This window comes from Vipera ursinii (genome assembly GCF_947247035.1).
Source record: "Vipera ursinii genome assembly, chromosome: 2".
NCBI lineage: Eukaryota > Metazoa > Chordata > Lepidosauria > Squamata > Viperidae > Vipera > Vipera ursinii.
In genome coordinates this window covers 67,063,005-67,077,734 of record NC_139513.1, presented here as the reverse complement: position 1 = coordinate 67,077,734, position 14,730 = coordinate 67,063,005, and the positions used below count along the sequence as shown (strand labels likewise).

Here is a 14,730-nt window from a genome sequence, read left to right as displayed (position 1 = left end):
AAATATCAACATTAATGGCATAAATAAATATCCATAGTCTACTGTCAGGAATAAAAACATAGAAACAAGATTGTTTCCATTTTCATGTCTTATTTACTTCCTTTTCCACTTTTTCTTTATCCAAGCCCAACATAACACATTTCCTTCCTTGTCTTTCTCTTCTTTCACACAACTCAGGACTAATCCTGGGATACCTCATGACTTCGGCTTAGCCTAAAACCTGGTCTGTTTTTTGAATGCTGAACAATGAAGGCTGTGGCATGAAAATGTATTTTTTGGGGGGGGGAAGAGTAAAAAGAGGCAGTGCTGAAGAATTTACAACAAATTTGCTAAGCAGGATAATGGATACACCACTATCCCATTGTCTTCTATGGCTTTTTATTCCTATGTGATTATATTGCTAATTTCATATAGGGATTGAAGCCATGCAATACATTGGGGGCTTGCAACAGAGGATATTCATCTTTAAATGCCTCGTTCAGTGGAGAGAACTCGGTTCTTCATAAACAGGGAGAAGAATTGTCTCCATTAATCTTTATCGTGTGGTTGCTATATCCTGCTTTTAACCGCTCAACTACATCAGTGACCATTTTTCCTTCTCTCTCCCTATAGTAAGCAAAGCCTCCTGCTAAACAAGGATAGTAGCAGGATGTTTTTTTTGTGTGTGTGTGTGTTTGCAGTCTGACTGTTCACGTAATGTGCAGAATTGACTGGATATCATCGCACACAGCTGGCTTCTTTTCTGTTGTGGGATTATGCTGAAGCCATGCGCCACAGAGTCAAATATGAGAGCACTGAACTTTTCTAAAACCACAGTACAACTTCTTTTAAGGGGTTCTTGCCCTTATCAGGCTGTTTGGGACCAGGCAAAGGCAGCCTAGGTAGCAGGGAGTGGGGAAAGCCAAGTAATTTGGCTGCTCCTGCGGAAAGATGGGAAGGAAGTAGTGGGGAAACCTTGGGGCTGAACATGTCAGTGGGAGGTGATGCACAGGCAGGCTGGCTTCTCCTGTTGGGGACATTGTAGGAGAAGCAAGTGGCTACAGCTGAACAGAGGGAGGTAAAGGGAAGGGCTGAGAAAGGGCTGGCTCTCTTCCTTCCAGATTTTGTTTCTGCATCTGATTGAAATGGTTCAGCTGAAGTGCAGAAACACAAGAGTTTTTACTGACTTAGAAAAAGATTTTGTAGTCACCTCTACCATTTAAAGATATACGATGATAAATATAAGAATGTCATCAATCTGAACTGAGCTCTTAGTATGTCCGTCAGAGAAACAGTTGAGGTGTCAGTGTTTTCTGTTGCAACAGTTTAAAAATGAAACAAAGAACTGGTGGTGGTGAAAATCTTTTTCAGATTGAGAAGAGCTCTGCAAAAATACATGGATGTGAGAATTATTTCTGACTCTCAGTAAATTACCTGTCTTGTCATTGTAAGACCAAGAAGAAACCAGATACCACTAATAATTATCCAGTTCTGATGGGTACATTGAACCTTTTGCTCTGTATTAGCCCTTCCTTCCTTCCTTCCTTCCTTCCTTCCTTCCTTCCTTCCTTCCTTCCTTCCTTCCTTCCTTCCCCTAATCCTATTTTATCCAGAATCTCTCAATGAAATCACCTACACAAAGGTACTTTGCCAGTACGTAGTTCATCCTTAACTACAGGAAACATGCCTAGAGCAGTATTTTCAAGCATCTGCATCTAAGCAGCTTTCTGAAGTGGTTCTCCACCGTCATTTGAAGAGAAGCACAAACAATGGCAGAAATCCTTTCAGGAGACAGTGTTATGTTTATTTATATGTGTGCATTTATACTTGTTTCAAATGTGCACGCCACTTCCTACTGTATTTTAAAATATCTCGGAGCTCATATCTGGAGAAGAATGGTTATGCTTTGACACTCCACCGTTGAGTGCCTGTGTTCAACAGTGAGCCAAGTTGCTTTTTCTCTGAAAAGCTGAGGCCAAAGGCAGATCTTCTGAAGGGGAGCTCTTCTCTTTAGCACAGGGTGAAGACACATCCTTCCACTGAGCCTGCCCGATAAAGAAGCAACAGACAAATATTTTTTATCTGCATCCAAGAAGTATCCTTGGCTTTTTATGAGTTGGGGAAGTGGAAAGCTGAAATACGATGCTGTGGCAGAATTATTACTGCGGTTATATAATCTTTCCAAAACTTTCATCATCAGGGGCTTTTATAAAGAATGTGTTAAATTTGTCACATTAGTGAAAATGGCAAAATTAGTTTGTGAAAGAGATTACTGGAGAACCCCTTCTGCTCACTTCATAAAGCACCCATTAACACCTTGTGAAACATTAGCCATTAATCAGAATCTGGGCAGAATAAACTACCCATACATATCATTATCTGATCCTTAATGAAGTGATAATAAGAATGCTGGGTAGAAGGGATATTAATGTCTCCTAAGAGTCCAGAACAGTGGAAAGGCTAGAAGCCAAGGTTTTTAATTTAGTGCCAAAAGCTTCCACTGTTAATAAGGTAGTTACTTATCCTCAGCCATTAGCACTGTTTGGCCACAAGTGTTCCTCTTACGTAAATGAGCTCAGCCCTGAGAAAGTGCCAGCTGTTGGGCTGTTGATCCTCTTCCCATCTGGCTCTATTCTGCCTGGTGGAATTGGTGTCTATTTCATCCTACCCAACTGACAGTGTCATTCAAGCCACTGCTTTGTTTTCTTGTTTGGTCTTGATGGCAGCACAGAATCTATCCTTCCGCAGAGAGAATACTTCGAGAACATAAACTGTCAGCCTCTGCGCCACACTTGACTGACCTGTCTCACCTAACACTATCAAAGTCTAACAAAAATACGGTCGTCTTTGAACCAGTTTTCTTTATTATTAGTTTTTTTAAAAAAGACCATTCCATATTTTGAAAGGATAAAATCAACTTTAGAAAGGGGCACCTTTACAGTGTGAAGTCTTTGGTTAAAAACTGAAGGACTGCAAGTTATAGAAGGGAATAATGCAATTGTTGTCCAGTCAAAACATTTTGGCAGATTTTGGAACTTCTACAAAAAACAGCCTGAATGACATATGTAGTAAACTTACCTATAAAAGACCTCTTAAAATGGACCCCAAATCCTGGAAATTCTATCAATATGTCTATGGAACATAGTTGGCAGCAACAGAGACACAACCGGCATATCTTTCTTCCTAAACGTTTTCTCAGCTTTACACTCTTGCTTTGGGCATTTCTGCCAAAGACTAAGCAGGTGCCACTCTGCTTTGGGATCTGCCAGTGACAGGTGAACACAGATCCATCAAAGTGATTCTCAGCCTGAGGCTCTCCAGATGCACCAGATTACAATTAATAGAATCCCCATCTGGATTTAGGAAGGATGGTATATCATATTGCTCTCCTTCTGGGGGAAAATGGGGAAATGTTACAAGAATATTTTAGAATGCTGAACATTAGAACCACATAAGATCTGCCACTCTATTGCGATTTTCCTTTTTCTTTCCTTCTCTTTTCTTTCCTTGTAGGGGTGGTGTAGAAACTGACCACATAGACTTTTCCCTGCCTTAGCTATTTTGGAACAAGGTAGATCTATTTATGGACGGGTATCCTATTTAGGTGAAGAAATGCTCATACGATCATTGACACAAAAGAAGGTACATAAGTACTATAATCTTCTGGTGCTCTATTTTTCTTACTCTGATACTTGCCTTCCTTACTATTTTTCTAAGTCACTATTACTGCAGATGGTAAATAAATATTAAAGTGGTAACACTTTACTATGGGATTAGTATTTATAGAGTTCTTGCAGTGCTGGCAGAACCAGTTTCTAGCAAAACCATTAGTGTGAAATGAAAGGAAATGATGAATTCACAGGTCTTCCTTCTTCTTCTTGTCATGTAGAGCAAACTCATCAGGTGCCAACGTGTATTCTGTGGGTATGACAATGACATGTGCCTTCAGTACAACAATTAAACCAATGACTTCCCATGTCTCCACTCCCAGCCAGAAACCACAGAATGATGATATATGGTGTTGTGGATTCAAAAAAAAATATGGAACTTGGCATGGGTGTTAGATCAGACTTTTACTTTCATTGTGCAAATGTCCTAGTTCATAAAATGCATTTGTAAGCCTCTTCCTTTGGTCGCTTCTATTTGCAAAGTAACCCATAGAAGATATGATAGAAAAATTACATGGAGATTCTTAATCAGCAGGGTGAGAAAAATGGAAAGAATTAGTGGCGGAGTCTAGCTTTGTCCCCCTCTCACACACAGCCCTTCCTTGGACTGTTCTACTATGGAAGCAGGAGAAGACCCAAATCTGCTTACATCCTGTTGTTCTTTCTTATCTCCAGTGACAGTAAGAGTCGCAAAACACGTACATCACATTTCAAAAAACGCGTTCTTATAGTTTTGTTGTCCTTGACCAACTTTCCCCATTTCTAGTTTCACCTCATTAAAGGAAAGGAGAGTGGGAAATAAAGATATTCACAGAGAAGGAAAGCCAAGAGAACACTGAGGTGAAGTAGGCTTCAAGCAACAACGTCCCTTCATCTCTTTTCACCAGCTTCTCCTTTTTGAAAAAAGGTATTTAGTTTAATAATCAGTGAAACACACACACACACACAACTTTAAGAGCAACAGGATTACCCTGAAGAAGTAGCTGTTGCCAAGGCTTTGTGAATGAGCCTGAGATCACGCATGAACTGCATCTCCAAGGATTAATGAAGAACTCTGCTGATATAAAGAAACTGTTTTGGGTTGTTTTTGTTTTTTTTTAAACTCTCCCAAAGCTGTTGCTGTTGGGGGGATACAGAAAACACGACGAAGACACAAGATTGGTTCAAACCTGTGCAGGAAGGCAGATATAAGTAGGCTTTCATCCTTGACTGATTTTAGCAATACAGTCCTTAATTCCTGGTCCTCTAGCACAAAGGTTCTTCACTTAAACTTTGGCAAAAAAAAAGCATCTCATTTGCCATTAACTCCTCGTATGCCATTAAGTGCTCAAAGTGTGATATATTCATTGGACGCTAAATGGAGTACAGTAAAATGAAAAAAAAAACCAAAGACAGACTGCTTCTACTACAGAAATGTTCCAAATGTATTAATTATCTGCTAGGAACACTCTGTCTTATATTAGGTAACCTGATGGGAGACCAAGTGACAAATATTTAGCATCCCCTATACCCCAATTGAAATAGGTTTGCTTGATGATATATCCTAACTTTCTGTTAATAATGATGTGGTTTTTACATTGCTATTTTGTAAATAACAAGTTAGAAGTCAATGCTTTAATCTTACATCTCTTGATCAAAATGCAAGAATGCAATGTTTAGAGAAGATACATAATTTAACTCTCAAACTATTTCTAGACTGCCTCTGAAGACCAAAATGTCCAAAAGAATATGTTTTAATTTTAGTAGGTTTTCTACATTTTGTTGGATTTTAATTACAGAATTGTGGAGGGCGATTTTCTCTGAAGAATGAGAGGGATCATCTTTCAAATGTTGCCAACTAGATGGAAGATATTTGCTCAAAACGACTCTGAAATATTTGGGAAATGATCTTAGCCACAAACTCTTTTGAGCAAAGCCTGATTACATGGATCTGTTTCCCGCCTGGCTGTTTTCTAAGCTAAGAAGCCTCTAGTCTTAGATGCATGGGATCCATGTAGCTAAATGATCAGCTAAAGGGCATCTGAGTTGTGCAATAATCATTGCAATAATCTCTGTTTATTTACTATAGCTTTTTAAAAATTTGGTCATATAGGTAATAGGTGTTTCAACAGGAGACAGCAAGAAAATATCTGCAGAATTATTTTTATTTTGACTGGCGGGGGCCCATGTAGAGACCCTTCTCTGCTTTGGAACATTCTGCTCCCCTAAGATGAGGCAGCCCCCCACAATTCTGGCTTTCCGGAAATGTCTGAAGATCTGGCTCCGCCAAATTGTTTGATGCCCAAAGGGGCATGCAGCCATGGGGCTGGTTAGTTCCTTGAAGGCCCTCCTCACTTTTAAATTTAATTTTGAATTTTAATTACTCTGTTATTGTTTAACTGCTTATTATATTTATATATAGTTTTTAGGTTTTTATGTCTCATTTTTACATTGGCCAGAGTCACTCTGTGAGGGAGATGGGTGATTTCTAAATGCGATACATATAGAAATGCTGAAGGAGAAAAGCTTAGTTTTTTCCTAAGCATTTCACATTGTGCATTTCACTCTATTTCAGTGAAATAAAATAATAAAATAAAATATGCTGGCAGATTTCCAAATACTAATATACCAGCAAAAAGTTCTGCATCCAGCTGGATGGAACAACTCTTGTCTAAATGTTAATGATGGAAATCTGATGGAAACCTGGGAAAACCTAGGATCCAGCAAATCTTTTGAGTATTTTCCAAGTCTAGGGGTTTTGATTTAGGAAGATACCAATGTAGAATCAATGGGAGAATGGAATCAAATGTAAATTTCCTTCTTTTTATTTAAGTGGTAAATTTGATCTAGTCTATGGTTCCCAAGGACCTTAAAATTGCTCTGTATGTGTGTTTTTTTTAAAAAAGGGGGGGACTTACCAGAAGGCACCATTTTAGTTTGTTACAAAACAAGGGTAGAATAAGGTAAAGGTAAAGGTTCCCCCGCACAAGCGTGCTAATCGTTTCCGACTCTAGGGGCCGGTGCTCATCTCCGTTTCAAAGCCGAAGAGCCAGCGCTTGTCCAAGGACGTCTCTGTGGTCATGTGGCCGGCATGACTAGACGCCAAAGGCTGTTACCTTTCCACCGGAGTGGTCCCTATTTTTCTACTTGCATTTTTTACATGCTTTCGAATTGCTAGGTTGGCAGAAGCTGGGACGAGTAACAGGCGCTCACTCTGTTACGCGGCACTCGGGATTCGACCCGCCAAACTGCCGACCTTCCGATCGACAAGCTCAGCGTCCTAACCCACTGAGCCACCACGTCCCTCTTAAGGGTAGAATATTGTAGTAATAAAAACTAAGTTGTGGTTAACTTACGGAATATTCAATTTACTGTTGTCATTGAAGTACCACAAGCCTCATTTAAAAATGGATTGGTATTGTAATTCATCCTTTCTGCTGAAAAGAAACAGCAAGTTAGCTTAGATGAATCACAACGGGTGACTTTCGTGAAAGTCATTATGTTACCTATGTGATCAAAAACCGATATTTTGTTCGGCTTATCGAAGTGACCAGATGAACTTGGTGATGTTGCTCCAAGAGTGGACTGCTTTGTGCAATGCAGCAATCTGGCAACAGTTGCCTGTGTTTGCTTTCCTGCCTTTGTTCTCTGGGATTAGAGGAGTTAATCAAAGCGACAGTGACTTCTGGCTTGATATAGTCAGAAAGGTCACAAACCTGAGGCTCAATTGTTTTCCAGTCAATGGTAAACTGGTACATAAAATGCTTGCAGCTTCCATTCTGCACAATGCATTCCCCCATGAAATTATCAATCAGCAAGAAAAAGCCATTACAAAAGGTGAGCAAGGTCAAGGTTACATTAGTTTCGGCACATCTAGCCCATTTTTCAAACTCTTCTTCCAATAACAGGTAGCAATGCTGAAATGGAGCAGGTGTTAAAAAATGCATATCCTGCCTGAATTTGATGGAAATTAGATTCTCAGTTCCAACCTCGTTCAATGTGGAGTCTACAGCTGAACAAAGGAAATTTGGAGCTCTCAGTTTCCACTAGGACGAGTTAACATACAATGACAAGCTGATTTTTCATGTTGGGAAACCAGAAGTATAGAGCTAATGCAAACCTGGAATCACTGATTTGAAGCTTTTTCTTATTAGTTTTCAGGTCTGGCAGGGAAATTGTCTCATATACTGTATGAATTTAGGCTCGATGCTCCGTCGTCCCGTGGCAGAGTGTAATAAACAATTCTTGAAGAAAATGCTTTATTTTGCAACGATACACAAAAAGTTAAGCTACACTGCATTAGCTTCAGAAACTACAGCAAATCCAGAGGGAAAAGAGTTACAAGGTTAGCCCAGTATTGCATCCATATGAAACCATTCCTCCCAACGTCATACCTCTTACTACTGTGTCTCTGTGTACATCAAGTCTGAAAGGCAGGAAACTGTCCCATGTGAATGTCAAGCTATAAAGACCCCTAGCTTTAGAATTGCTGTGCTGCTTCTAGCTTGCCTAGTCGGGGGGCGGGGGGAAGGTTTGGAGTGCACAGGTGGTTGTTACCAGTGTGAAAGCCGAGGTCATCGAAGAGATGTTTTGGCGAATAGACATTTTCTTCTCATAACAAACGTTTGAAGACTTAATTGGACAATGTGACCTGAATTGTCCGAGACGGCAGGGAAACTTTTACTCTTTCAATTAACTTTTTTGCCAGAGCTGGTATTCCTTCTATCGTGCTGGTACGCATTGCCTAACGAAGGAGATTAGACATTAGAGATGTAATGTCTCTGGTGCGTTTACTTTGTTGGGCTTTTCAACCGTAACCATGCTAGTGAATCCCAAGGGAGCAAGCACCTAATGACCAAGTACCTTAGCCCATCCCAGTTGCATGGGTGAACAGCTACACAAACCCTCCCCACTACCTACAGACACGCACCGCGTACTTCCAGATGCCTAAAAGAAAATATCACCGCATGCATGAAAGCTAGGGTGGGGGTGATGGAAGCAAGCTCCATGTGAGACAAACTCTTGTTTAACACCTGAGATGGGTACAATTTCAAAATATTATGGGTCAACCTTAGACAGAAGATTACAAAATTAAGGTGCCCTCTTCGTGGCATCCTCAAAAGAAATAGAGTTTTGTTAGCTCCTCTTTTTCAGCCTAGCCCGCTCAAACTGACCAGAGGAATTCGTCACAGTACTGAAGAAATTTGTTATAAAAATTTAATTGTGATAGTTTCAAGTAGCTGTTTCTGGGATCTAATTGAAACAACAAAGTGACCCTCACTTGTCTTATCAGCAACTGTCCATTAGCTCCTTGTTATTAACAGCGTGGACAGAGACATTTCATCCGGGTTGCCTACGGATCACTAAGTTTTTCGGGTTCTGATTAAAACAACGTGAATATCCATGACATTTGTGCCTGTCAGGCCTGTCTTCAAAAGGTGATGTCCATTTTGGAACTTGGTGAAAAATGTGTACGAGTCATTATTGCTCAACATGCTTCCCACGTCAAAGCCTTCCTGCTTGGCCTCCTCCACCAGATCCTGGCTGCCGAAGGCCCCAGCGGCCTCTGTTGGCCCATCTTGTCCATCAGTTCCACCACTCAAAAACAGGACTTCGTATTTGTTAAGACAGCTTCCCTCCATAGTGGATTTAGCTCTGTGCAGTTCCAAGGCCACTCGCAGAGCCAGTTCCTGGTTCCTTCCACCCTTCCCACTTCCTTGAACCTGCACGGTGGTTTCTCCGCCTGCCAGAAGACAAATGGGGTTTTCCACATGGGTTTCTTTCATTGTTGTTAGAGGGTCTATCAGGCTCAAGACTGGAATCTCCAGCTGTCCTGCAATGCTCGTGAGCATTTCTTTCACAGAGTCTCTTAAAGGTCTATTTTCAGCATCTTTTATAATGCTCAAGCACACAAACTGAATCAATAGGCTGTAGAAATGGGCAACAGTGCTGACCTCCCCACACACAGCATCACTCAAAAGGATAGTCAGGTAACCCAACTGTTCTGCCTGGTATTTGGCTCCCTCCAAAGCTAGCCTGTTGGACCCAATCACAACATTGTAGACATGGGAATAATCTTGCTGGGTGCTATGCTTTGTGACAGAGCTAGAGAGGACTGTCAACACAGACTTTGGCAAGGTATTCAATACCTCATATTTGGCCAGTATCTGAAAACAGTCCTGCATGCTGTGAGAACTGGCAACAGTCGGGCCACTTGCTATAATGTCCAATGGATCGCCAATGACATCAGAAAGAATGAGGCTCAAAACCTGAAAAAATAAACAAATATTGTTCATGTTGTATTGGAATTTGGTCTTATTTTTAGCTATGCCTATACCCTGATTTTTTTGAAAATATATATTTGAATTTAAATATGCCGATAATATTTGAAATAAGTTGTTTTCAGGAGTGACTTGTATAACGAATGACATTTCACCATTCCTTATAAAACAACATTTCTCTACTTTTGACTGTAACAGAATGGATTTTTATCAGATGCTTTTCAAAGACCAGCTCCCATCTTTCCATCTATATCCTTTGAAATATTACCCAAACAAATCCATTGTTTAGCAATGACTAAGCTGCCTGCTATAAGCCACCATAAAAAGTAGATTTTTTGCTTTGCAATTTCTTATTCTGGCCATCGAAAATGTATAGCAATCTTAGCTTTGGGTAGAATTGAATCTTTGAATTACAACGGCTATTGAGCACAAGTTCACCTTCACAGTTACTCTCTTTTGGGTCTGAAGATCAGATGAATCCAAAAGTCAAATACTACATGGAATATTTTATGTTCTCTAATATTAACGTGAGAGCCAATTTGATGGAGGAGTTAAGGCATCATGCTAGAAATCAGGAGTGGTGAGTTCTAATCCCTCCTTAAGCAGGAAGCCAGCCGGGTGATCTTGGGCCAGTCACTTTCTCTCAGCCCAGGAAAGGAGGCAATGACAAACCACTTCCTAAAAACCTTGCCAAGAAAACTTCAGGGACTTGTTCAGGCAGTTGCCAGGAATTAAAAACGGTGAGAGATGGTGCCCACAGAGGGGGAGAGATTGTGATGGACTACAGTGAGTGGCAGTTTCCCAGAAAAAGAGAGCACATTACCGAAAGGGGGGGGCACAAAAGGTAGCACAGCCCAGAGCAGTATAGGAGACAGAGGAAGAGATTCCTAGCACATTTCAAGAGGGACGCGGTGGCTCAGTGGGTTGGGACGCTGAGCTTGTCGATCAGAAGGTCGGCAGTTTGGCGGGTCGAATCCTGAGTGCCGCATAACAGAGTGAGCGCCTGTTACTCGTCCCAGCTTCTGCCAACCTAGCAGTTCGAAAGCACGTAAAAATGCAAGTAGAAAAATAGGGACCACTACGGTGGGAAGACGCCTTTGGCGTCTAGTCATGCCGGCCACATGACCACAGAGACGTCCTTGGACAAGCGCTGGCTCTTCGGCTTTGAAACGGAGATGAGCACCGGCCCCTAGAGTTGGAAACAACTAGCATGTATGTGCAGGGGAACCTTTACCTTTACCTAGCACATCTCAAGGCATATCCATTAGGGTGTCAGCAATAAGGGTTTAGTCTGGGAAGGTTTTGTGTATTGCAGGGGTCCCCAACCTCTGATTTCTGGCATGCCAGAAACTGGTCTGCGCAAACAAGCCCCATCTACGGGATGCAGGCAGCACACAAAACCACGCCTCCTCTGGGCCATGGAAAAACCTCTCTCCAAGGAATCAGTCCCTGGTGCCCAAAAGGCTGGGAGCCACTGTTCTATTGTGTACAGGAAAATAAAGAACTGAACTCTGACTGAATTGCTCTTCATTATTCTTGGGTTTAACCTGATAAAAACTGACTTGAAGGCACCCAAAAAAAAACCACTAAAAAAAACTCTGCCTAGAAAATATGGATTCCAACTGCAGACATTTTAGAAGCTCAGTTATAAACCTAAGTCAATTTAATCATAAGATTGATAGGCTAAAATAAAATAATTACATTAATGTTGTAAGAGGCTTTAGTTGGTTAATTGCACTACTTTGGAACCATGGCCTAAATAATGCATACATTTGAATCTGCACTAAAAGGGATTTGGAGAAATCCTACATGTGTGAAATGAAGCTCAGCCAAGAGTCCTAGGACACCTTCACATTTCCTGCCTGCTGAAAAACTGGGAATGAACGATGTAGCTAATCTATGTCTTCATATACTGCATGATTCCTGCTGTAAAAAAAATAAAAACACCTCAGTGTATTACTAATAGACAGAGCTGTGTTTGACATATAAAGTATGAATCATTCTTCAATTTCTTTCCTACTGCTCTGACTTATTGTCCTTCGCTTTTATGAAAAATAGGTCATATTTCATAGTTTACACAGGTAGTCCTTGACATACGATCCCAATTGGGACCAGATTTTTTTTGTCATAGGTTGTTGCAGTTGTTGGATTCAATTTTATGATTATTTTTACCACGTTAAGTGAATCACTGTAGTCATTAAGCAATTCCACAATTGCTAAGTGAAGGCTGCAGTTGTTAAGTGTGAATCCATTCTTCCTAAAGGGCAGTTTTTTGCTGGAAACTGGCGAAAAAAGTTACAAATCATGATCATGTGACCATGTGACTGCAATCACATTGCAATCACATGACCATGGTGGTGGTGGTGTAACAGTTGTAAGTGACAGCACTGGTCATAAGTGTGAGGACCAAGCTTTTTTTCAACACCATTGTATCTTCAAACATTCGTTAAACATTTCTGAAATGTACATGCAATGTATGAAAAACAGAAAAGTGTTTTAAAAGTTAAATCCCTCAACCCAAATGATTTACTAACTGTGTAAAAAGAAAAAATTAAGCAATAGGGCATTGTTTTTACTTAATTCACATTATTCATTACGGCTGAAAAATCAGAATTTTTGATGGAAAGCTTTGGCATTTTTAGCACAGAACTTTAGGTCCCCTGCTCAAATATTCTATTTGCCTCAAAGACTAGAATTTTTGTAATTTTTGGGGAAAAAACCTCTGAGCCCTTATGATCATACAAAGGAAATAAAATTATGCAAGGACTTCTGGAGAGGCTTTAGATGAAAGTTGGTGCATTAAAACTAATATCTACCAGATTTGTACAAAATTAGCCTGTGCTGCAATAATTTTTATAAACAAATCACTGTTGTTGCATAATTTACTCTGCGGGTATTATATTTATGTAATATATTTATATAATATTTATATAATTGCATTTATATTTACTGCATTATTCTGTATGCACATTCCTTCGTTCAATCTAGAGCTAAAAGATTTCTTCAAGAACACTAAAAATGCATTAAGAACCAATCACAACTATTTCCCTACACTCATTAGAGCAGTGGTTCTCAACTTTTTCTTCATCATGGGCCCCCTTTAAATACCTTTTGTGGCCACAGACCATGGCCACTGACCACCAAGACTTAACTCAAGATTTATACCATCACATTTCTTCAAGCCTGTGATGACACTGTGGACCCCAGAGAACCACAACGCTTCCGATTGCTCAAAATATTTAAACATCAGAGCTGACTGATATAATGTCCCTGATATTGATGAGGATGGAAACTATCCTGACCTTTGGCACCAAAATTTATCCCTCTCTCAACCACACTGAGCCTAGAGAACGACAACTGCCATTCCTTTGAAAACCAAGAGTTATTGGGCCAAGACAGCATTTAATAGACTTACCTGGGCAGGATGAGCCACCTGGGCCAACCCCCCACCTTTTGACAAAGAGAGAGCCTTTCGAATGGTGTTCAGCTCTTGAATGGTGGCTCCTTTTGAAGCGAGTAACCTGGTGATGGTAGCCTTGTCTTCGAGGGTGACAGGAGGGATAGGTGCAGGTAAAAGGGCAGACCCACCTCCTAAAAGGCAGAAAAATATGCTTTTAGACAACAAGGCTCCTTTCTTGCCAAGGTTAGCCCCTATCAGAAGACAGCGGACTCCAAAGAGAGCCCCATCAAGGCAGCATTTGCCTCTTTGCCTTTTTCCATCCTTTGCAATGGAAGCAATTTTCCCCCTCCTGCTTTTCAGATGATTATTTTACAGAATGACAACTGGAGTATTTTCCATCAAGTGAATAAAACAGAGAGTCACATATAAACTTCTTCTAAAAGGGCAAGGTCGCTTTCCTTCCGTGTACATTAAAAGTAGAGAGCCAATTTGGTGCAGTGGTTAAGACATCAGACTAGAAACCAGAGACTGCGAGTTCTAATCCTGCTTTAGGCATAAAGACATTCGGGTGACCTTGGGCCAGTCATTCTCAGTCCTAGAAAGGAATAAAGGGCAAACCACTTCTAAAATACCTTGCCAAGAAAACTGCAGGTAGGCTGGGTTAATATCTTACAAGATTCATCTTTGCAAGTGCAAGATAGAAAATCTGGAAATGATGATTTGGTGGCATAAGTATAGGCAAAGGAAAGCTAACTACATATCATTGAGTGTGATGGATTGGGTTTATGAAGGGGGAGATGGACTACAGTGATGGGCAGATTCTCAGAAAGAAGAGAGAATATCCCAAGGAGGGGAGCAAGCCAAGAGGCAGCATAGCCCAAAGCTGGATGAGAAAAAAAGCTAGGATAGCCACTCCTTGGAACAGGGGTAGGCAAGGGGCGGGAAGGAAGGAAGGAAGGAAGGAAGGAAGGAAGGAAGGAAGGAAGGAGAGGGTGGGTCTAAGGGAAGTCCTGCCTTAGTCCTGCCCTCCTGCCCTTTCACCATCCCCTTGCCCCCTCCTCCTGGCCTATTCTGGAGGGTCTCCGATCCTATTGCTAAGGAAGCTTTGGATACAAAGCCAGGTCTCCTCACATGGAGAGGCAGTGGGCCTCCCTCTTGACTTTGCCCTCGTACCCATCATGAGCAACCTGGCTAAGGAGAGCAAGCACAGCAGCAGCAGCCTTGAGGAGGAGGTAAGTGCAGCTGGGTGCCACCTTGGGAAAGTGGAGCTGGTCTTAGTGCCGTGGGTTCTTGATGGCTGGGCTGGGCATTTGACCTCCACACCACCGTCCAACCCGCCCCCCAAGGCCTGAGAGGAACAGTGAGGCTCCTCCAGTGGACCATGCCTTAGCACTTGCCCTGGTCCCATCTTCTTCTGCCAGAG

The 14,730-nt window shown here is 41.2% G+C and overlaps 1 protein-coding gene across 2 annotated transcripts in view; it reads right to left on the bottom strand.

Annotated features, from left to right (window-relative positions):
• Positions 1 to 7,801: 7,801 nt before the first annotated feature.
• Positions 7,802 to 14,730, bottom strand: part of GLYCTK (glycerate kinase) — a 30,761-nt gene continuing 23,832 nt past the window's right edge. For both annotated transcript variants that reach the window (XM_083353412.1, XM_083353413.1), the window contains exons 5-6: positions 13,323 to 13,498; positions 7,802 to 9,895 (exon numbers count right to left, since the gene is read on the bottom strand). In XM_083353412.1, the coding sequence (XP_083209538.1) occupies positions 8,990 to 9,895; positions 13,323 to 13,498 (1,082 nt within the window). In that variant the 3' untranslated portion in view covers positions 7,802 to 8,989. The remainder of the gene's footprint in view (positions 9,896 to 13,322; positions 13,499 to 14,730) is intronic.